General features: G+C 42.2%; 1 protein-coding gene across 4 annotated transcripts in view; it reads right to left on the bottom strand.

Annotated features, from left to right (window-relative positions):
- ZNF280D (zinc finger protein 280D) overlaps nucleotides 1-23,973 on the bottom strand; it is a 453,315-nt gene that overhangs the window by 194,442 nt on the left and 234,900 nt on the right. For all 4 annotated transcript variants that reach the window (XM_069222418.1, XM_069222414.1, XM_069222417.1 and 1 more), the window contains exons 14-15: nucleotides 22,922-23,062; nucleotides 786-848 (exon numbers count right to left, since the gene is read on the bottom strand). In XM_069222418.1, coding sequence (XP_069078519.1) covers nucleotides 786-848; nucleotides 22,922-23,062 — 204 coding nt within the window. The remainder of the gene's footprint in view (nucleotides 1-785; nucleotides 849-22,921; nucleotides 23,063-23,973) is intronic.

Here is a 23,973-nt window from a genome sequence, read left to right as displayed (position 1 = left end):
ATCAGGAGGTTTCAATGGCAGTTGAGGGTGAGTGTAACCTCTCCGCCACTGCATACCACTGAGACAGGAAAGCGGGACATTCAACATGGGCAGGTGTCCTCTGCTCCCATTTGTTATCGTTGAGGTTTATCAAAATACTTTTTTCCTCTTGTAAGGAGCAAGAGAGCTGGCAACTGTGCTGGGTGAGGGCAGTTCCTCATCTTTATTTCCTGTTCTATTTGAAACATTCCCGCTTTACAACTACTGCCCGTTATAATCCATATACAGAAATAATTTCTCAAAATGAATGGCTTAATGGGCAGTTTTCTCTCTTCAACGGTGACCTGTTCAGTTGTTGTGAAACCTAGGAGTGCATTTACGGCCACCAATACGGACATTGCACTGACCATGCTTTTGCTGTCAGCAGGGCTCCACTCACACATTGGTGAAGGCTGAGTGCAGGCTACAAGGGGGCATCATCAATCCGTAGCACTGCAGAATTTGTTAATGTCCAGGTTGAGACCAGGCAGAAAGGAGACAGAGCAACAAAGAATGACCACAGATGGTTGTTAGGACACCTACTTCAATGTCAACAGAGACAAACTGGGTGACTGAGAAGAAAGTCAGCTATAAAAGAAATCTATCTGTAAGGTTATGTTCCTTATTACCAAAGCTTAAATTGAGTCTCCTTTACATTTTCTTTTTATGATACTTTACAATGAAGCACATGTATTGTTTTTAACAGATTAATTCCATTAAAATGTCTCAGTGATGGGTTCAATTTATCAGCATTAGGAATTAATTACCTCTTCTGTTTTGATGGCTTCTTAAAAATCGAAAATCGCTTACTTGCACGATTACTGTGAAAACTATAAAAAAAAAAAGGAAAAAAAAAAAGAGATCATTGCATCATAATACGTTTTTACTGTTGATTTTATGGCCATCTAAAACACAATGATAGTTTAATACAAGGATACTTAACAAGATTTGTTAGGAAACCAACATATTGAGTAAAGGCTGTGAAGATCATTACTGAGGTGAACTCATAATTAATAACAAGGGCAAGAGTTTTGTAAAATTAAACCTTACCAGTTTATTTCAGAAGTTATAGATACAGCAAAACTCAACTACATGACCAATGATATTCAGTGAAAGAAAAGCAATAAACGGTCCACAAACAATGTGAACAGGTTTTATTATGAATGCTTAAGTCACATACCAGTCACCTCCACTTCTGTGTGTGTCCTTGCTAGAAACCTACATGAAAGACAAGCTAAAGGGTACATGTTTTTAAGCTAAAGGGTACATGTTTTTAAGCTAACAGCTGTGGTGCAGGATTGGCCAAATGACAGTGGAAAATAGCAAGATAGAATAAATGTAGATAAGCGAACAATAAATGTAAAGCAATTCTACTATTACATCATGCATCATTACCATTCTAAAACTTTGGGTAGATTTCTCAGCCACTGAGAAAGAAAAAAGAAGGTGAAGGTAGCATTAGGTGTCTAAAACATAGGCAGACATGTTGCAGAGAAAGGTCCAGCTAAATATTGCAGTTTCCCAGGAAGAAGCCTCAAGACAGCTGTGTTGTCAGAATGCACTTGGGGTAGCACATCACAACTAATCATGCCTATGACAAGTATGTCCATGATAACTGCGAAAGGCGCCCCATTATCTTTGGTAGAAAGAACAAAGATACAGGATAAAGGGTTAGCTACAAAGAAGAGTGCAATGATGGCTAACACATCACAGCAGCACCACAACACATGACAGCAGCTGCCTACAAGTGTCATGGAACAGAAGAGTGAAAAACATTGGAGCTAAAAATAAAGGTCCATCTGTTAGGTCAGACCAGAAGCTCAAGACATGTCTCACCCACCGATTGTGCAATATGTTGAGTAAATACAATATCCAAACAAAATGTGATGTGCCTTGCAAAGCTCATCTTATCTGAGACACAAAGCGACACACTTGTGCACAATAACTGCACACAACAGTGACAATACATGGAAGGCATGTCTACAAGCAAAGACCCTTTTTACAACACAATGAGAAGACCAAGAACTTATAACAAATTGCTTGTCTTTTGAACAGTTAAAACCAAATAAGGGAAAACAATGCATGTATCAAATCAACCGGTGCACACCCAATGTCCCTTACCACACCATCATACAGTCTTATGTACGGAGACAACAGCAAAAATGATCACAATCAAACACATAATCAAGGCCACAGTAAGGTACGCTAGCAGTCCTCAACATGCAAGGCACAGCAATGGGCAAACAGATCAAAACACCAATTCACATCAGAACTGCCACATAAGCCACTCGTACTAACTTAAAGCCAAATGTACATCAAAGACGCAACTCTTGGCATACCGGATTGTGCACCAGTAGTTATTTTACACGTCTATCTGAATTTTTCAACAGTGGTACCTAGTTAGTGTTGCAAAAAAGGTCAAGACAAACAAATACAAAAACACTGGATATTGTCTAGCGACAGGAGTATTTTAGGAAGTTACAGTGAGTGGTAGAGTGACTGATAGGAACAATGATCACTAGCTTATTAATTCGACAAGCAACAGTTTTCCCACCTAACATTATACACCAGAGTAGTTGACAAATAAATAAAAAGATGAATTATTGGCATAAAAACATAAAAAAACATAAAAGCTATCACACAGCAAAATGGCCAACACTCCAACACATGCCATCCACCACTCTCTTACTATGACAGTACAAAAGGCACGTTAGTACAGGCCCAGGCCCAAACCCTCTGACTCTTGACCCAGGCTGTGGTACACAACTTGAGGTCATGAGCAACAAAACTGCTACATGCCTTCTGTAATGCTCTTTATTGTGAATACTGTAACTGAGTATTCAGTGTGCCGATTATTAACTTGGGATCTTTGAAGCCACTCCACAGAACAAGGAAGTAGGAGGGCAGTGAAGTCATTGCCGTAAGGTAAGAGCATGCACCAGAATAGTCCTGATTTGATTTGTGTTTTTTTCTTATCATTAGAGAAGTAATTTAGTTTGGGCAGACATTGCTAATCCGGGCAGATTTTATCTGGACAACATTTTTAAAAAAGTCAGATGTGTTAATGATGCAATATTTCAGGAACCATGAGACCTGTATACTTCATTTTGGTGTTAAATATGGGGGGGGGGGGGGGGAAGTAGTCTTATAGAGACAGAAAATAACTCCTCAAAGCAGCCCATCTGCCATTTCCCAAAATGCCGGCTCTATAATGATGCGTTTTAGCCATCATATTGGTAATTTATTTTAATAACATTTTTGTTCCAGGTTTTCTATACATTCAAAGTGGTAAACATGAACAAAACATGTAGTAGCAGAGGATCCTTGCCTCCTGACAGAGTGTTTCTAACTACAAAATCTGGGGACTACAACAAAGAAAAATGTGTCATATGCCAAACTAAACTGGAGGAAAAGCTAACATCAATTGTGGCTGGACAGAAGAGAGTTTGAGATGTTGCAGAAATACAGCAAGACGTTCACAAAAGAATAAAAATGATGGGTGAAAGGAATCAAATGTTCTATCATGGTAACAACAATTGCTACAAGTAGCATTCAATGTGATTTAGCGAGAACAAGGGCCAAAGGCATTGACAGGAGAACAAAGTACAGAGTATGTGACTCTCAAAGGGAAAACATGTTTTTATCTGCAGCTAGTTTCTTCCAAGATGAAGTTTTAAGCTGAATAGCTTATCTAAACAGCAGGGTGAATGTACTTGCAGCAGATGTGTATGCCCATGCGAACTGCATGCATGCATTCGAAAATATGAATGAAAAATGAGTTCCTAACAGCAACGTAACCACCAGCTTTCAGTTACTCTGAAAAAGCACTCTGAAAAATCAAATGAAGTTTTAAAGCCACTCTTGAATGCCTGTTATGGGTTCACATTCTGTGATAACAGAGAAATAATGGTTAGAATTGATGAAACTGTATCAATCCATTATAATGAAATTACGTTTTTCCTGATGAGAATGTACAATGACATAATTTTGTCAGTCTAACAAAAAGAATGAGACACTTATGGTGTTCTCAGCTGATTTGACTACTGGCGTTCTTGCTGCCAAAATAAAATTACAGAATGCAGTAAAATCAGTAGGAACCATTTAAAAAACATCCTGAAATATTTAGATTTTTGAATCAATGACAGATTTTGGGATGCCCCAGAGCTCTGCAAATCATGGGAGTCAACAAGAATGCCTGATGTTGTCTTAACAATTTTTACATCATTGTTTAATATCAGCAAAGCAAAACTGTTACAAACTAAATCTCTTGAGTTCGGACAGAAGCTGACAACAAAGATGATGCCTTTGAAGATATAAGCAAAAAAGTGAAAGACAATCCAATGAACTGACAGGCTTATGCTGTGCAAATGTACTGTCTTTTCCAAATCATGTTTTATGAATTACATCACAGAAAAAAGAAAACTCTGCTAAACATGATGACCACCCACGCAATCTAAGACAAGTGCAAAAGTAGGGAGCTAATCACTTCAATGAATAAGATTGTTATATCAACAAGTTATAATGACACAGTATGGAGCAGGAACTTGTTAGCAGCTCCTGCTGTCAAATACTGTGAACCCGACAGAACACCACTTCCAAGTCACTTTACCAGGAAAGGATTTACAATTGCTGCTCTTGATAATTTTGATTATGAAGACAGCTCTTCTTTGTCTGGAAGAGCTAATACACACAACACTGCCATGGTGTTTTTTTCAAGACTCTACCAGTGAATTAGTTGCTGGAAAACAACCTTTGTCAGGTGTAGGCATAAACAAACAAAGCTGCAAGCAGATAACCCAACTGCCTTGTCAATGTGTACAAAATCACTATAAGCCATCAACATGTCAAGGTTACCAGAAAGTTTCAAGGTGGCTAAGGACATGGATCTTCTTCTACTTAATGCTTCAGACCACAAAGCTGGTTTAACTGAATTTATCATATCACTTATTCGGTGCAGACTGAAGGATAAAGAAAAGCCAGTTCTTCCGTGGGATGGAATTCATGCTCAGATCTCCCAGAATACCGTCCCACTGAAGAAGGTTGGGTTTTTACCAGTGACACCATCTCCAGTCACAAAATATGTAACAGTATACACAGCTCTAACAATTTTCAAAATATGCATGCTCAGCTTGAAGACCAGCCTAACCTGCCAATTATCTGCAATGAAGGTGTTTTCAGTATTGAAGCTGACATTTTTATGAGCAATCCAGTAGAAATGTGGTTATCTTTATCCAATGATGGGTGTCTTCCACATGACAAAAGGTCCTTTGCGGTGTGCAGGACATTATCTTGGTGGATGTGGCATAAGCAATGCACTTAGTGAGACTGAAATCTTATGAAGCAAAAATGTCCAGTAAGTATTGAGCAGAACTCATTATCTTCCTTCATTACAAGGTATGCTCATCACATCTGAGGCTATATAAACACTGCGTTCGAATGCTTTGTGGAATAAGAATGACAAGGAAAATGTTATTTACACATTAGACATCTGTTTGTGGAGTGCTGTCCATTCACATGCTCTACATTCTCCTGCTATCTAGTGTTGGGCCCAGACTGTTGCAAGTTGTTTTTGTTCAAAGAAGCTGTTTTTCAAGTCACAGAATCAAGTGATTCCTTGTCGGTGATAATGCGTATGGGCATCAAGTCCTTTGTTAGATTGTTTATCCGCAGGCGGGTAAGAAAGAGGAATGAGAAGGAAGTATGGAGAAAGAGATGTCCATTCAAGTGTATCTACATATATACAAATTTAAGATAACTGCAACGGCCACAGGCATCCAGGGAGGAGGAAGAGCTCAGGTGAATCTACTACACTACATGCCACAAACATATGTCTACTGGATAAGAAATATTTTCTGTTCAATGACTTGTGTGGCTGTGGATTACCATGCTCTACATAGAATGTAAAGCAGTCCTCTCCATAAAGAGGTGACTAAGCCTGTTGGAGTTGCAGTTGTCTGGAAAAGTGTTCTGAAGTCAACCGGGCCTTCATTTGCTTGATATTGTACTTGTACATCTACACAATAATGCTCTGTGAATGCGTGCGGTGCTCTACAGATGTCAACAAAAGGGAGATTTCCCAAAAGTGTCATAGGAGCACCTTTTTACCTAGTGGAATGTTCCATATGTGTTTGCGGCAATAGTCTTTTTGCTTCAGCATAACATGTTTGTATGCATTTAACAATCCATCTAGCTATGCCATTGTTTGAAACTGCATTGCAAGCTTTTGGCTTTTCTAAACTCTTTTGCCCGAGCAATATAGTACATGAGTGCTCTTAACATCTAAACTGTGAACCACCCGTTCTGCTATTAAATCAGGCTGTGGGAAAAAAACTGGTAATTCAACAGTGTGATTGATATGATATTGAGATACCACTTTTGGAAGGAATCTTGGGTTTGTGCGAAGGACCTCTATGTCTTTATGCATTCAAAAGAAAGGTTCTTCAAGAGATAATGCCTGGAGTTCACTCACAGGTCTAAGGGATGTAACTGAGACTAGAAAAGCCACCTTCCATGAAAGGAACTAATAGGACATGAGTGAAGTGGTTCAAAAGGAGGACCCATGAGCCTAGGGAGAACAATGTTAAGATTCCATGATGAAACAGGAGAAAGTCTAAGTGGGATGACTCTTAAGTCCTTCCATGAGTGTTTTAATGAGGGGATTCTGAACAATGAAATGTGTTCTCTATTTTGTAAGTATGCAGCTATGGCTGGAAGGTGTAGTCTTATTCAAGTGTAAGCCAAATTGCTTTTTGCAAGTGTAGTAAATAGAACATAATATCTTGGACAGATGCTTTAATTGGGTCAATATGTTTGGACTGACAATAGCAAACAAAACATTTCAATTTTGCTTCAAAACACGCTCTAGTTGCTGGTCTGCTAGCCTTCTTCAAAATTTCCATATTCTCAGGAGGTAATTTGAGGCAACCAAATTCTATGATTTCAGGAGCCATATCGCAAGGTTGAGCGATTTGAAGTATAGATGTCTGATATGTTCATGCTACTGCGTGAGAAGGTCCAGCCTGTTGGGGGAGCTTCTCATGAGGAACTTTTGGGAGGTCTAGAATTTTCGTGAACCAAGGCTGACGTGCCCATGAGAGCGCAATTAGAAGAATAGTTAGTGATGTCTGTGTGAGTCTGTGAACCAGGAATGGAATGAGTGCAAGAGGAGGAAAAGCACAAGCTATTATCCCTCGCCAGTCCATCCATAGAACATTGCCCCTGGATAGAGGGTGTGGGTACCTGGGCAAGAAGTTTGATCATTTTGCATTTTCTGCTGTGCCACAAAGGTATATTTGAGGAGTTCCCCACTTTTGGAAATATTTTTTTTAAGGACTTATAGGTGAAGTTCCCATTCATAGATTTGTTAATACATCCTGCAGATAAAGTCTGCAAAATTGTTGTCCATTCCCAGGAGATATTCTGCCAGTAGGAGAAAGAGGTGGTGATAAGCCCATTTCCATATTGTTTGTGCCAGTTGTGATAACTGGAACAATTGTGTCCCCCCTGTCTTTGTAGCGATCGTATTGCTGTCGTATTGTCGTATTGTTCGTCCGGAGTAGGACAACTTTGTGAGAAAGGTGAGCAGGAAAGCTTTGAGGGCTAGAAAAGCATGACGTTCGAGATAGTTGATGGGCATGGATTGATGTATATGATCCCAAAGGGCCTGAACTGTGAAGTCTTCTAGGTATGCTCTCCATCATGACAAGGATGCACCTGTGGTCAGAGTGAGTTGAGGCACAGGGTCTCGTAAAGGCCGACCGTTTAAAAGGTTGGTGGAGTTCCACCAATGCATAGTGTGGAAAGTTTGGCAGTCTATCAATTCTAGATCCTAAAGGCGACCCTATGAATAAGACCAATGGCGAGACAGACATTGCTGTAGATGACGTATATGGAGTATGGCATGAGGGGAAATGGCAATGCAGGATGCCATCATCCCTAAAAGACGCATGACGATTTTGACTGTGGGACTTGTTTTTCAAAGTTGAGTATAAACCCCAACTTGTAAAGGAGGTTTACTTTGATTTGCTGTATCCTCTGCTATAGTGTGATGGCTTTGATAAGCCAGCTGTCTAGGTATGGGAAGACATGACGTGTCTTCTGAGATGTGCTGTGACATGTGCTAGACATTTGCTGAATATCCTGGGAGCAGTTGTAACCCCGAAAGGAAGTACTTTGAATTGATAATATTTGCCCTCAACCACAAATCTAAGATATCTGCGGTGTGCAGGGTGGATGGGACTGTGGAAGTATGCATCTTTCAGGTCTAGAGCGGACATGAAATCGCCCTGTTGAAGTAGTGGAATGACATCCTGAAGGGTGGTAATGTGAAAATGTTCTGAAAGAATATATTGATTTAGGGGCCTGAGATCCAAAATGCGTTTGAGTGACCTGTCCTTTTTTGGAATGAGGAAATATAGTGAGTATATTCCTGTTCTTTGAAAATGAGATGGAACCAGTTCTGTGGCCCCTCTAAAAGAAGAGGCTGTACCTGTTCTTTGCGGAGCGCAAGGTGTTCTTGAGATAACCTGGGTGTGCAAGGAGGGATGTTGGGAGGTGTCGCAGTAAGCTACAGGCAATAACCATGTTGGATAATGGAGAGGACCCACTGGTCCGATGTTATGTCTGTGGATTGTGTATAGTAGTACAAAAGGAATCCCCCAACTGGTGTTATAAGAGGTTTCGGCATTTTCAGGTAGTCAATGCTTTGAAATAGAAGCCGTGCCCCAGGAGTTATTATATTTGTCTCTGCCTCTGAAATTACTCCCTCTAAATGTACCTTTAAAGGAGTCCCTGGTGTAAGAGCGTGAGGCTTTTTCTTAATTTTATTTTGGGACGTGGAGGGGTCAGATGATGTAGAGAATTTGTAATCCCCTCAATACATGGGGGAAGTAGGGGTGAAAAAACAAAACCTTTGGGCTTGGGACTGAACTGCCCTCATGTCCTTCGCAGTGTCTGTGTCTTTTTTTTGTTAACTTCTCTAATGTAGAGTCAACTTGTGGTCCAAAGAGGTGTTCTTTGTCAAAAGGCATATTTAATAATGCTTGTTAAAACTCTGGCTTAAATCCGGAGCACCTAAGCCATGCATGCCTTCTTATCAACACACTGGTACTTATGCCCCTTGCTGCTGTATCAAATTGAATTATTTGCCATTGTTTGTCCCTCTAAAACAATTTGCTGGCCACGCTTGTGATGCTCCTCTGGGAAATAGTGGAGGAGGTCCTGCATTTCATCTCAATAAGCTCTGTCGTATCTAGACAGAAAGGCTTTTGAATTGGCAATACGCCAATGATTTGTGGCTTGCGCAGCCACTCTCTTGCCTGCCACATCAATATTTTTACTCTCTCTGTCTGGTGGAGGACAGTCTCCAGTGACTTAGCTATTGGTCCTCTTTATGGTGGCAGTAGCCACTATCGAGTCTGATGGCACTTGTGACTTGATATACAGTGGGTCTGTAGGTGCAGGCTTATATTTTTATCCATCATAGGTGTTGGGATTTTGGAGTGGACAGGCACTTGAAAGATATCGTCTGCATTGCGCATCATCCCTAAAAAGATAAGGACATACTGGATATGTCTGCGGGTGGCGGCAAGGGTATGAAACAAGAAGTCTTATGTAGTGGTACATTATGGTAAGCAGCTGACGTAGCAATAACTTCATGGTAGCTGGTTGTATCCTCTGGAGGGGAAGGCCTAGCAGGATACAAATCCATCAGTGTTAATGACCGGGTCCGGATCATAAGAATCCCAGAGGTCTGGATCCTGCTGTATGTCCCCTAAGTAGTGCCCTAAATACAATGGCGAGTCCTGTAGAGTGAGTTCTTCTGCAGTTGGAGCGGTGGGAGAATGAAGAGGAGAGGTAGGTTTAGGGGAATGAGGAGGAGGAGGAGGAGAAGGAAGAGGAAGAGTTGGAACTGGCTCCTCCGAGGAAGCAGCCTTCTCCTTAGTAATCTTTCTAGGAGGCAGCGAGGTTTCCAATACCTCCTGAAGGGTAAGCTATCCTTCAAAAGCCATCTTGGGGGAAGCTACAATTTTTGCCCTGTGGCTTCTTGAATGTGCGGTCACTGCTGTCTAGTGTCTATAGTCTCAAGTGTTGGGCTGAATAGGTGAGGGCATGGAGGAAGAGTGGCATGAGTCCAAAGGCTCTGAAGTAATATGTTCTTTAGTTTTTTGTAACAAAGTTTTCAGTCAATGGACCTTTTTCGGTGCCAAACTCTGTACCGAAGAGCCTCATCTTGAAGCGGATGCGGTCGATGCCAACTCTTTACTGATAGTAGGTCGGATCGAAGTGGATGAGGTCGATGCCAAAGCGGGAGCTGCAATCTTCATAATTTTTGGTACCGAGCCATTATGCGGGGCAGCCGAACCATCCTTTCCGAGACTGACCATGGCTTAATTGCAGTGATGGTCCGGTGACTTTAGTACTGATCGTTTTCTGAGTTTTTGTTGGTGGAGGTGTGGCCACAGTACTAACTGTTTGTGCCGACATCAGTTCTTGCTCTCCATGTCAGATTGGATCTAAGATTCAGAATCTTTGAGGGAGAATGCCTCTCCCTGCTCTGGCTCTTCTTGTTCATGTTCTTCCCAGAAAATATCCCGGGTGCCTTCTGGAGATCTGCGTTCCATGTCCAACCGGCATGCTCGTCCGTCTCGAAGAGTCTTCCTGGATCGAAACACACCTCACACGTAGCCTCCTGAGGATCTGGTGAAAGGCACAGGGTACACACCAGATGGTGATCGGTTTAAGGGTATTCCGAGTGGCACTGAGGACAGAACTGAAACGGTATCCGTTCCATCAGGCTTACATTCCGGCACCACCATTATATAGGCCCGAAGGCTGATGGGCTCCGCCTGAAGGGGCCGCGGTCAAAACTGGCCCCGAGGAGGTGAAAAGACTGATGTGTGAACAGAAACTGTGATCGAGAAAACAATACTGTCGAATATAGGAAAGACTGATAAAAGTCACAGACCGGAGCAAATCGAAAGCGAAAAATTACACATCCAAACCAGACGGCTGAGAGAAAACAATTTAACAAAAGACTCAATGCCCGTGCACAGCATCACTATGGAGGAGTCACTCCATCTTGTGGCTTGAAAAACATCTTCTTCGAACAAAAACAACTTACAACACTCCGGACCAACAACAGATGCAGAGCATGTGTATCTACAGCCATACATGTCATCAAACATTAGGTTTTACATATCTTATGTCAGAAGTGAACAAGACACAGGGTTGACTTCATTCAAAAGATGTAATGCAAAGCACATATGCCCTCACATGTGTCAGGATGCACTCTACCTTAGGGGTGACTTACACCTGGTACATGCAGTGGCAGGGGCCTGGCACACCGGAGTGTGTGACAGGCCATGTTTTCAATTTTGGAACAGGAAACAGTTGGGAGCACCCTGCCTCTCACTCCAGCACGGAGTTGGCCCATTTGCATCATGGCAAGTGTAGTACAAGTTTGTTCTTACTTCATTAAGTAGTCTGCAGTTTTTCACCTTAGTAGGTGCAGCTAGTGCAGTATATCTATGGACAAGTATTTCTGGGTATAGCCCTTCATCAGCAGAGAGCAGCACGTTTATATCTGTGGTTGCTGGAAATGCTGCCAAAAGTCCTCTCCGGTTTCAGTACTACTCACACGCACACAGGACCTTCAACCAGAGCTTATCAGCTCGCAGGCTCAAGGGAGCCTTTTTAATCAGGAAACAGTTGGGACCACCCTGCCTCACACGCCATCATGCAGTCAGCCCCATAGCATCATGACAAGTGTAGTACAAGTTTGTTCTTACTTCATTAAATAGTCTGTAGTTTTTCACTTAAGTAGGTGCAGCTAGTGCTGAATGTTCTGTCCAAGAGAGATCGACTGATGATCAACCACTCTCAGTGCGAAGGAAGTGCCTCTTTTAGAGGAGGACACTGATATGCCAACAGTGAAGAAAGAATAAGCTGGATTGCAGTTTGGGGCTGAAAGGCTTCCCACTAGAAGTGCTGAACTCTAGATTGCCTCAAACATAATGCAGCCTATTTTGCCTGCCTTTAGTGGTGTTCCAGGGTGTAGTCTCAATACTGAAATCCTTTTGCCTGTAAATTTCTTTCACTTGTCAATGGTTGATGTATTTTTGGATGAAACTTGCAGGAAAGTCACTCTTTTTGGCATGGTTACCCCAATTTATTGCCTGTTTATCATTGTGTTTAAACTGTTCTCAGTGGGAACCTGCTAACCAGTACCCCAGTTATTGTGCTCTCTCCTCTAAATTTGGTTGCTTTGGTACACTTTACACCCCACAATTGGCATACAGGTGTACCCCTGTAAGTCCCTAGTAAATGACACTCAGGTACCCAGGACATTGGTACACCAGGGGCCCCCCACGGGCTGCAGCATCTATTATGTCACCCAAGGGAGTCCATACAAACTATGTCTAGAGGCCTGCCATTGCAGCCTGCATGAAAGGTTGCATGCACCCTTTCACTGCTGTTCACTGCACCAGGTCACTGTAAGTCACCCCTGTGGTCCAGCTACATAATGGTAACTCCGAACCTAGGAATGTTTGGCATTCAACATGTTGTAATCATGTCCCAATACTTATGCCAGTACTTGTGGCATGATTCCATGCACTCTGGGGACTCACTGGAGGACCCCCCCAGCATTGCTCCTACCAGTTTTCCATGTTTGCGGGCAGCCCATGCTGCTGCAGCTCCTCAGACAGGTTTCTGCTCTCCTGCTGCTTGACCAGCTCAAGCAGGGGAAGGCTGAACAAAGGATTTTCTGTGGGAGAGGGAGGCAACATCTTCTCATTTGGAAATAGGTGTTACAAGGAAGGGGAAGGCTAGCTTCCCTGCACCACTGGCTTGCTTTGAAGGGCACATTTGGTGCCCTTCTTGCATAATCTGGTTCGCACCAGTCCACACTCACCTGTCCTTCACCACCCCAGGGGTGGTGCCCAGAGCTCCTCCAGGTGGATATTTGATTCTGCCACATTGACAAAAATAAGTGCAGAGGCCCCTGGGAGCATCTGGTTAGTCAAGACAGGTTACTGACGTCAGTGACTCCCTCTACTAGGTGGTCACCATGCAGAGTGAGCAAGCCACCTGTTAGGGCTATTTAGGGTCTCCCTAGTGGGTGGGTCCCGAGAGTCGGCGTGCAAGACTCCATCAGGACTACTCTGCATCCACCTATTCTGCTCATGGCAACCGGAACCGTTGCTGGATTTTATAGGAACAATAAAGCCTGCAATTCCTGAGATGACCTCGCCTTGCAATATTATTTATTTGGGTCCTTCCAGTAATTGCAACATTTCCACAGCTGTACGTCCTTCAGAGTCAGCAAGACTTCAGGATCACCAAGGAAGCAAGAAGAAATCTCCCTTGGAATGAAGGAGTCACTCCCCTGCATTCACAGGCACCTAAGGCAATGAGAACCGGCTGCAGGGATCTTCTGCCATCCAGCTTCAGGAAGAATATGCAACACAGTTGGGGGGAGGGGGGGGGGAGGGGTGTTGGGGGGAGTCTGAGTGGTTCCCTTGCTCCTCTCTACCTACAGTCCAACTTGGGAGATGGTGAGACCTTGCCTCTTTTTGCAGGACAGAACCCTTGTGCACCGCAGGCTGACTCCTAATCCAAGGGATCTTCAGGCTCCAAGTGGCACCGGCCTTCAGCACTTCATCCTTGCAAGGACAGGCTCTCCTCCAGTGACGTGGGACTCCTCTTCAGGTGTGCTCACTGGGTTTCACTGCAACTTACTGTGTCTGCTGCCAGTAGGTTGCGCGGGTGGGGATGGGGCTGCGACAGCTTCTGCTGGCTCTCTCGACTGCCTAGGTCGATCGAGTCCTCTGGATCTTGCTGGTCCTCTTCTTCTCTGCAAATCCACTTCTGCCCGTATTTGCATTTGCCTAAGGCTTGTTGGTGGTCCTTCTGACCATTTACCATCTACGACCCAGGGATCAATGTGGGGCATCATCTGCACAACTCCAAGGACTTCCCAGCAGCTCCTGGGCTCCACAGCTGATATAATCACCCCTTGTCGACCGGGATCCTCATCCACAGAAGGATGTGTTCCTGTGTGGCCTAGACTCTGTCCCCTTCTCTTGGAGGTCCTCTGCTTTTGGAATCCACCACTGGGTTCCATTGCACTGGTCCTGGTCTTGGTATCTTCCTTTTCCAAGTCCCCTTTGTTAGTCCTTGGGAACCAGGTAAATTACCTTTGCTGTCCTGGTCACTGGGCGTCACCTAGCTACTCACTTCTTGGGATCCCTAGTTCTCCCAGCTCCTTCTAACTATTCCACATCCTTTTATGGAAAATGTCACTTACCCATTAGACATCTGTTCGTGGCATGAAGTGGTGCAGATTCATGTGCTTTGCATAAGTCTACCATCTAGTGTTGGGCTTGGAGTTTTACAAGTCCTTTTTCTTCAAAGGTTTTTCGAGTCACGAGACTCCTCCTCTCTTTGATAGTGCGCATGGGCATCGAGTCCTTTGTTAGTTTGTTTTCCCGCAGACGGGTGAAGCAAGGAGTGAAGAAATATAGTAGGAAAAGAAGATGTCCATGAAATGTATATTTACATAAAGAAGGTACTACTACAGCTACAGGCGTCCGAGGAGGAGGGAGGGCGCACGTGAATCTGCAGCACTACATGCCATGAACAGATGTCTACTGGGTCAGTGACATTTTCCGTTCGATGGCATGTGTAGCTGCAGATACACATGCTTTGCATAGACTGAAAAGAAATTCCCTCCTAAAGAAAGGGGTGGCTAGCATGTAGGAGTTCCTTGAAATAGTGTTTTAAGCACTGCTTTACCAACATTTGCATGTTGGCAAGAAAGCACAATCACCCAGTAGTGTTTAGTAAATGTGTGCGGTGTGGACCATGTTGCTGGTTTGCATATGTCTGTCATTGGTATATTTCCTAAGAATGCCATTGAAGCTCTTTTCTTTCTAGTAGAATGTGCTTTAGGAGTTACTAACAGCTTTCTTTTAGCTTTAAGATAGCAAGTTTGAATCCATTTTACTATCTATCTAACCAATCCCTGTTTTGAAATAGGATTACCCTTATGAGGTTGCTGGAAAGCTACCAAAAGTTGCTTAGAAGAAAAGATTTCAGAAAATCTATCTATGTAATACATGAGATCTCTTTTGACATCAAGAGTGTAAAGAGCTCTTTTGGGAACTGAATCTGGCTGTGGAAAGAAGACTGGCAATTCCACTGACTGACATATGAAATGGTGAAACCACTTTGGGTGGGAATTTTTGGTTTGTCCTAAGTACAATTTTATTCTTCTGAATTTGGAAGAAAGGTTCTTCTAAAGAGAATGCTTGGATTTCACTAACTCTCCTTAAGGAAGTAATTGCTACTAGAAAAGCAACTTCCCATGAGAGAAATTGGAGAGCACAAGAATGCAAGGGTTCAAGTGGTGGACCCATAAGTCTTGTGATATGATGTTAAGATTCCAGGCAGGAGCTATGTGGAATAACTCTTAAGGCCTTCCATAAAAGCTTTTATGACAGGTATTTTAGACAGAGAAGTATGCTGTCTGTTTTGGAGCTAACCTGATATTGCTGTTCAATGAATTTTAACCCCTTCGCTGCCAGACCTCCCATCCTCCCCCCCCCCCCCCTCGGGTGCCAGGCCTTTTTTGGGCTATTTGGGCAGTTCGCACTTAGGCCCTCATAACTTTTTGTCCACATAAGCTACCCACACCACATTTGCGCCCTTTTTTCCCAACATCCTAGGGATTTTTCCAACATTCCCCTGAAGGAGACCAAGAATTCAGCCAAAAAACAGCGAAAATATTTTTTTTCCCAAAAACATGGGAAAAAAAGGGCTGCAGAAGAAGGCTTGAGGTTTTTCCCTGAAAATGGCATCAACAAAGGGTTTGCGGTGCTAAAAACACCATCTTTGCCACTTTCAGGAACAGGCAGACTTGAATCAGAAAACCACATTTTGCAATACAATTTTTACATTTTACTCGGACATACCCCATTTTTACTATTTTTTGTGCTTTCAGCCTCTTTCCAGTTAGTGACAGAAATGGTTGTGAAACCAATGCTGGATCCCAGAAAGCTAAAGATTTCTGAAAAGTAGAGAAAATTCATTTGTGCACACCCTACAAGGTGTTCCTACAGAAAATAACAGCTGAAATAAAAGAAAATATTTAAAATGAGGTGAAAAAACAGACATTTTTCTTCACGTTTTACTCAACTTTTGCCTGCGATGTCAGATTTTTTATAGCAATATACCGTTACGTCTGCTGGACTCTTCTGGTTGCTGGGATATGTAGGGCTTGTAGGTTCATCAAGAACCCTAGGTACCTAGAGCCAGTAAACAAGCTGCACCTTACAATGGGGTTTCATTGTATACTGGGTATACATCAATTCATTTGGTGAAATATGATGACTGAAAAATAGGTATCAAGGAAACCTTTGTACTTCCAAAATGGGCCCAAGATAAGGTGTTGAGAAGCAGTGGTTATTTGCACATCTCTGAATTCCGGGGTGCCCCTACTAGCATGCGAGTTACAGGATATTTCTCAAATAGACGTCTTTTTAACACACGGTCATACATTTGGAAGGAAAAAATGTAGAGGAAGACAAGGAGCAATAACTCTTGTTTTGCTATTCTGTGTTCCCCCAAGTCTCCCGATACAAACTGTATCTCACTTGAGTAGGTAGGCCTAATGTTGGAGACAGGAAACACAACATGGAAACACCACATTTTCACATTGAAATCTGACACTTTTTTTGCAAAATGCCTAGCTATGGATTTTGGCCTCTAGCTCAGCCAGCACCTAGGGAAACCTACTAAACCTGCACATCTTTGAAAACTAGACACCTAGAGGAATCCAAGATGGGGTGACTTGTGGGGCACTCACCAGGTTCTGTTACCCAGAATGCTTTGCAAACCTCAGAATTTGGCCCAAAAACACTTTTTCTTCAGATTTCGGTGACAGAAAGTTCTGGAATCCAAGAGGAGACACAAACTTCCTTCCACCCAGCATTCAGTCTCTCGATAAAAATAGCAGCTCACTTGTGTGGGTAGGCCTAGTGCCCACAAAAGGAAATGCCCCAAAACACTATGTGGACATCAAAATTATCAAATACTATACTACCTGTTTTTGCAGGGGGGGGGGGGGGGGGGGGGGCTGTGTTTTTGGTCCTGGGCTCAGCAGCCATATAGGGAAACCTACCAAGCCCACACATTTCTGAACACTAGACACCCGAGGGAATCCAGGGAGGTGTGACTTGCGTGGATCCCCCAATGTTTTCTTACCCAGAATCCTCAGCAAACATCAAATTTGGCTAAAAAAAGAAAGAAAAAAAAAAATCACATTTTCCCCACATGTGTGTAGGATCACTGCACCAGGACAAATTTCCTACCACCCAACGTTCCCCTCAGTCTTCCAGTAAAAATGATACCTCACTTGTGTAGGTGGGCCAAGTGCCTGTGACAGGGAAAAGCCAAAAACATGTCAAAATTGAGGGGGGAACAGAAGCACGTCCAAAAGGGCAGTTTGAAAAATAACAAAAAAAAACAAAAAAAATACATTTTTAGGCTGACAAGTGGGGAAGAATATTTATCAGTTTAGAGGAGACAATGCTGGGTGGTAGGAATTTTGTGGATTCCTGCAAATTCCGGAAGGTTCCATCACAAAAATGTGGGAAAAATGTGTGATTTCAAGCAAAGTTAGTGCTAGTACGTGTGCCCCAAAAATTCAGAGATGTGCAAATAACCACGGCTTCTAAACCCCATAACTAGTGCCCATTTTGGTAATACATAGGTTTTCTTGCTATCTATTTTTACAAATTAAAATGTTGTCACAAATATCTGTGTTTTCCAATTCATTTTCAGTATTTTTTTTTATTCCAACACTTAGTTTCTTTTGGAAAAGCTTAAAGGATCTACACAAATGGCCCCTTCCTAAATTGAGAATTTGCTTTTGTTTTCAGAACTGTATAGCTTTCCAGGATCCACCATGGGTTTCACACCCGTTTCCACTACAAAGTGGAAGGAGGTTAAAAGCATAAAAAATAGGAATAATTAGCTATCTTCGGGTAAAATGCCAACCCTGTGGTAAAAAATGTGTTTTTCTGAATCAAGTCCACCTGTTCCTGATAGCTGGGTATATGGTGATTTTAGCACAGCAAACCTTTTATGATGCCATTTGGAGAAGGAAAAAAAAAAAAAAAAGGATTTTCTTCTGAGCACCTTTACCCCAAAATACGAAACATTAGCTATATTTTGGCTAATTTCTTGGTCCGCTCCAGGGTAATCCATAAACCTTGGGTACCTTTAGAATACCCAGGATGTTGGAGAAAAAAAAAAAGACACATATTTGGCATAGATAGTTTATGTGGACAAAAAGTTATGGTGGCCTAAGCGCAAGCTATCCCCAAATAGCCAAAAAAACAGGCTTAGCAAGGAGGGTGGAGGGCAGGTGGAGGCACGATTCTCAACTCACTCCTCAAGCATTAGGGGATGAGGTGACTCATACAATGGGGCAATGTGTATTCGTAAACCCTGTGAGATTCTGAAATCTCAGCTTTGTTCAGTCTCTCTAATTGATTAGATTAAGGAAAGTAGAGGCACTGAGTAAAGCCGAGATTTAAAAATGGTGGGAGGCCACATTGCTTCAGAACTATGTGGACAATGGAATGGGCCAACTTATACCCTAATGCTTGAGGAGTACGTTGAGAATCTTGCAGCAAGTTCACAAAGAATGCTGAATATTTTAATCAAATATGTGTTTCTTGACAGGGATAGCTTCTTAAAAGAAACTGCATCTCTGAAGATGGAATTGGAAGCAAGACCTGAAAAAGAAACCATTGAGAAATTGATAGAAGAGATGAATAACCCCTAGAACAAACATGGAGAATACATTAAACTCCATAAACACTACAAGATACAGAAAAGATTGTGATGACTGAGTGGTAGATCTCCAACATATTACTGCAATTATGATTAGATCAACAAGATCAGTGCAATTTTCTTGTGGAGAAGTGTGGCTCAATGGTTAGAGCGGCAGACCCTGAAGCAGAGATCTGGCTCAAGACCAGGGTTCAAGTCCCGCTTCGGCAGGTCTTGGGCTCAATTCCCCTTGACCAGATAATTCTCCCCTCGGTGCCTAATCTAATTCATGGGTCCCACTCTGCAACTCTGGGCAATAGCTTGCTTAATCTCCACAACAGCCCCAACAGCGCTTGGATGCCTGGCTTCACCCTGGGGGTGCTCAGGAGTGGGTGCCTCACAGGGAAAAGCCAGGAGGGGTTCCATAGCGGTATGAGTACAGCGCCTTGAGACCCTAACGGGTGAGTAGTGCGCTATACAAGTGCTAATTTACATTACATTTACTGCTAACAAGGCCCCAAATGGCGGGAATTTAAGCAAATATAGGTGATGATACTGACCCTTCGAGTACAGCAGTGAGCAGTACTTCCGGGAGTGAAACCAGTCGGAAATAGACTACACTTATACAGGTTATTAAGAAATCGTCAAATAGCCTGCAAGACAATGGCCCCGAAAAACAAGGACAGGGGGTTATCAACCCGAATGAAAGGAAGAGGATCAGGAGGAGCAGGCAGAGGATCTAGCAGAGAGCAACAGAGGAGTTGGAAAAAATTACAGGGGCAAATGGGAAATGCCAAAATAAGACCATCTCAGAAGAAATAAGGGATCTTGAAGTGGTAAATCAAACTATTATTAACCTTTCTCAAAGAGAATTAACTGATACTGAGAAACATCTGCTATGCTTAGAGGCCTTTCATTTTGTCCTCTTCATAAATTTGATTATGTTAATGCTAGGATTGGCTTATTCAAATTCATAAGAAAATTGAAACTTTCCAAGTGGCATATTAATGAAGAGAACACCAGGAGAATCTTCTGATGTTTTGGTGGTTAACCCAGTATCTATTATTATGGGTGTGGATTTACTTATGGCTTTACATGAGTTGGAGTCAGGAACAGTGGGATCTGGGGCCAATAGCGACACGGAAAAAAGTCGAGAGCACCTAGGAGTAACTCATGATGATTCCTTACTAGCTATTTCAAACCCTCTTCTACCTTTCATCCTAATATGCCACATGATAATACTGATCTTGAAACAATGAGTCCTGGGGGTCTCAACCTCAATGAGTATCTTAGCATACATCTGAATAAGAGTTAGGAATACAGCTTAGCCCCCTGCATGTTATGTAAGGTGGGCTTCTCCTAGTGTTTTGCTCAGAATTGTTCTACGGGGTCAAAAGTGGAGATCAGCCTACAGTACTGTTTTTTGACCCTGTCATGTTTTGTTGTGTTTAAGCTTTTACAGGAGGAAAGGAAGGGACACACTCAAGTTGCACTGGCGGAGTTCCCCTAACCTTTTTTCAAGTTCCCGTGATTCTGCGTCTCTCTTCAGATAAGACTTCGATTACTAATGTTCACGTTTCTCAGGTTGGGCTTTAAAGTGGGCACCCACGGATGGTTTTATTATGGGGTTTGGTGGAGCAGGAAGTGTAACTTGTTTGGCTATGCCAGGTGACTTTACCCAGCTGGGTTTCATGATTATGTTTTGTTATTTAGAATTTGTCACGTACGATTGTAGTACTGTGAATGATTTGATAATTAAGTGTTTCTCCATGGTGCTTATTCACTGTATATCCTCCAACTTTTGATATTGTTAGTTACAGAGAGTCTGACCAGCAACTTTGGATCTATGCAGGATTTATTAGTATTTACATTGTATGGCTTCACATGACTACGACGTACGTTATGTATGTACTTTTTCTCTCAGGGTCATTTGCCCACTGGGGTTTGATTGAACAATGTGCATTTTTTAACCCTTTAGCTTTTTTCTAAACGTGTTAAATGCAACAAAATTAGGGTTGCCTCACATGTTGTCCATAGTCCATAGCGATGTCTGATGTTTTTTTATTGTGGGTGCCACAACCTGAACAAAGTTCATTTCAATAATGGACCCAGAGAATTAAGTTTGGACTGTGAGGTGTATTTACATAGCACTTCTTCCCACAGAGCTTTCTGCGGAGTGGGGTTTGTTTTTAAAACATGTCAACAAGTCTTTATGTGAGCACTTGCTCTTGCATGCTTCTATTTATTTACAAGTTTGATTCAATGTGAAATTTATTTTCCAGGCTGCCAAATATAATATTGTGGGCTTGTTTTATTTTTAGTTGGCCACAGTCAATTCAGGTGTGTTATAAATTTCATTTACATCTTTGTGTGTGAATCCATTTGCCAGATCATTGACTTAGCAAAATCCAATATGGCTTCCACAATTGTTGTGTGTCTTGTTTTGGTTTTTATGTCTGTTCTGAGTATAATTTGTCTCAACTGCCTTCTGAGTGAGTGTGTATTCTTTTGATAATTTAATATATATATGGAATAGAAAATATGTAGTACTGAGCTTCAATCGGGCCCGCTACCCGGGGAGGGTGGAGCGCCAGCCGGCGGAGCACACCAGTAAATAATATCAACAAACATCCATACGTGATCAAGGCTGCGCAGATGGCCGAAACGCATATTTGTTTGGAGTAAATCCCTGCCACCTTCTCTCCGAGCGAACATATTTCTTCAATGGATGTTTGTTGATTGATATATATACATATATATATATATCAATCTGTGTGTGTGTATATACACACATGCACACACTTTTACGAAACCAACATGCTTACCTGCGTAGCAGTGTTGTGGAGATCAGACAGTAGCAGTGACTCTTCTTGTAATGGATGTGTGGTACAGACCTTTGTTGTGTCCTGATTGGAAGCAACCTATATTTGTGTAATTTTATATCTGCCTCCCCAGTGTCAGCTGTGTCTAAAAGCCAGTCTGCTTCGAGTTGTGGCAGACCTTGTGCTGTATGGGGTGTAAATGTGCCTTCCTAGGTATGAGTGGGTTTGTGGTATGTATTCAGCCCACTACAAATCTAAGAGTTTGTAAGCTGATTCCAAAGTAAAGCTGCAAAGTTGGTGACCTGCACTATCTTAGAGAAGGAGTTTTAAATTGCTGTTCAAGTCAGTCACAGTAGGTAAACGTCTTAACATTTGTGATTTACTCATGGCAACATCAGCCACACGAGGTAATCTACCTTACTCCACGTACCTCTGTCCACCTTGTACCCTTGCCTTTGTCGTGTCGAGCTCCCTTTGCAACAGCACATCAGTGGTATTGGAGCATTTATGTAGCGAAGTGGTCAACAATTACTTGGCCTTTTGGCTGACACGAGCATAGGAGTCTGTAGCTATGGGCTTACGTATGGAGGATCGGGGAGGCCTCTGCAGGGAATACAAGTATTAAAGAAAGAGAAATTCACCCCTCCCATGACTGCAGTATGTATTGACATGGGGTTTTGTTGGTTCGTGAGCAATCATGTGACCCTGTAGTGAGTCTGAAATCACAGATTAGGGAGTATGACTGACTGGCTAGTAGCCACGCATCTATGTTAGATCTTTATGAGCTGCATTTACAGTACATCCATTAATAAACAGGCTGCACTTTTCCATATAAGACAGAGGATTTTGCCTTTTCTGCATTCTATTTCACTGAGTTTACTATTCACCAAGTTTCTCCATAGTATTTCCCTAGTATTTTGCATAAGTAGTATATTACTGCAAATATGACTGGGGATTTTAATTGCCAACAATGAGAATGTCATTTTACAAATGGAGATAGGAAAACACAAGATGAAATGCAGTGGATTGGAATGGCAGCCTTGCTTCAAACATATCATGTATGACTTTTACTTTATTCTTAGATTTAAATGCTTGTTTAGGCTCACATGCTTGAATGGACAATCAGCAGGGTTTCCACTTTCCAGAGTAAGCATAATGGAATATTTTTTTTAACTCTGACACAAGGCTTTAAAGAAAGAACATATAGTATACTCAGAGAATACATTTTGAATACAACTTACCTCACCATATGATTTGCATATGCTTTACCACAGCTGGTGCTGTATCTGCATAAACTGCAATTAACATACGTTATAAAGTGGCTTGCAAAATCTTTCACTAAAGAATCGCATTCAATGCACTTCTGGGCTCCAAAGGGATTCCTACAAAGACAATAAGCAAATCAAACCATAACATACTCTATTTTGAATGATTTCAAAAGGGCACATCATTAGACATTCTTGGTAATCACATCAAAAATTTAGCACAAAAAAAGAAAAAGCAATGTTTAGAGTTGTAATGAAAAGAAATGGCTTGCCACCCTCCCTACCCCCAAAAAATGCAAAAAAATTATACTTCGATTTGAGGTTAGCAGATTTCAGATTCTTGCTAGTGCATTCAACAAGGAAAATATTACTTATCCAGTAAGCATCCATTTGTGGCATGTAGCGCTGTAGATTCACATGTTCCGCATAATCCTGTGATACGGTGTTGGGCTCTGATGTGTGCAAGTTTGTTTTCTTCAAAAAGTCTTGAGTGACGAGGTAGTGCGACTCCTCTTGATGGTAATGTGCATGGTCATCGATTCCATTGTTGGATTGTTTTCAGACATGGCGGATGAGGATGAAATGTGAAGCAAAGCATTGTATTGGAAAATTAAAAGCAAGAGGAAATTATGAAAAGTGACTGTAATTAAGCCAGCTGTCCAGGAAGGATGGCGAATGCATGTGAATCTGCACACTACATGCCACAAACTTACTACATAAGTAACATTTTTCGTTCAAGGCATGTGTGGCTGTAGATAAACATGCTGTGCATAAACTGTAAATCAGTCCTCGCTAGCCTGTGGGAGTTGCAGTGGTTTGGAAAAGTGTACATAGAGCTGCCTGACCAACACTGGCTTGAGCCGGTACATCCTTTTTTCAGAGTGGAATGGGGCCTAGGAGGGATAGTAAAGATCCTTTGAGCTTTAGCACAGCATGTCTGGATGCATTTAATAAACCACCTAGCAATGCTGGATTTAGATATGGCTTACACTGTATAGGTTTTGGCGAAAGTAACAAAAAGCTGTTGT

Source organism: Pleurodeles waltl, chromosome 3_1, assembly GCF_031143425.1.
Source record: "Pleurodeles waltl isolate 20211129_DDA chromosome 3_1, aPleWal1.hap1.20221129, whole genome shotgun sequence".
Lineage (NCBI taxonomy): Eukaryota > Metazoa > Chordata > Amphibia > Caudata > Salamandridae > Pleurodeles > Pleurodeles waltl.
The sequence above is the reverse complement of the archived record's forward strand: the minus strand, read 5'-3'. Positions and strand labels throughout refer to the sequence as shown.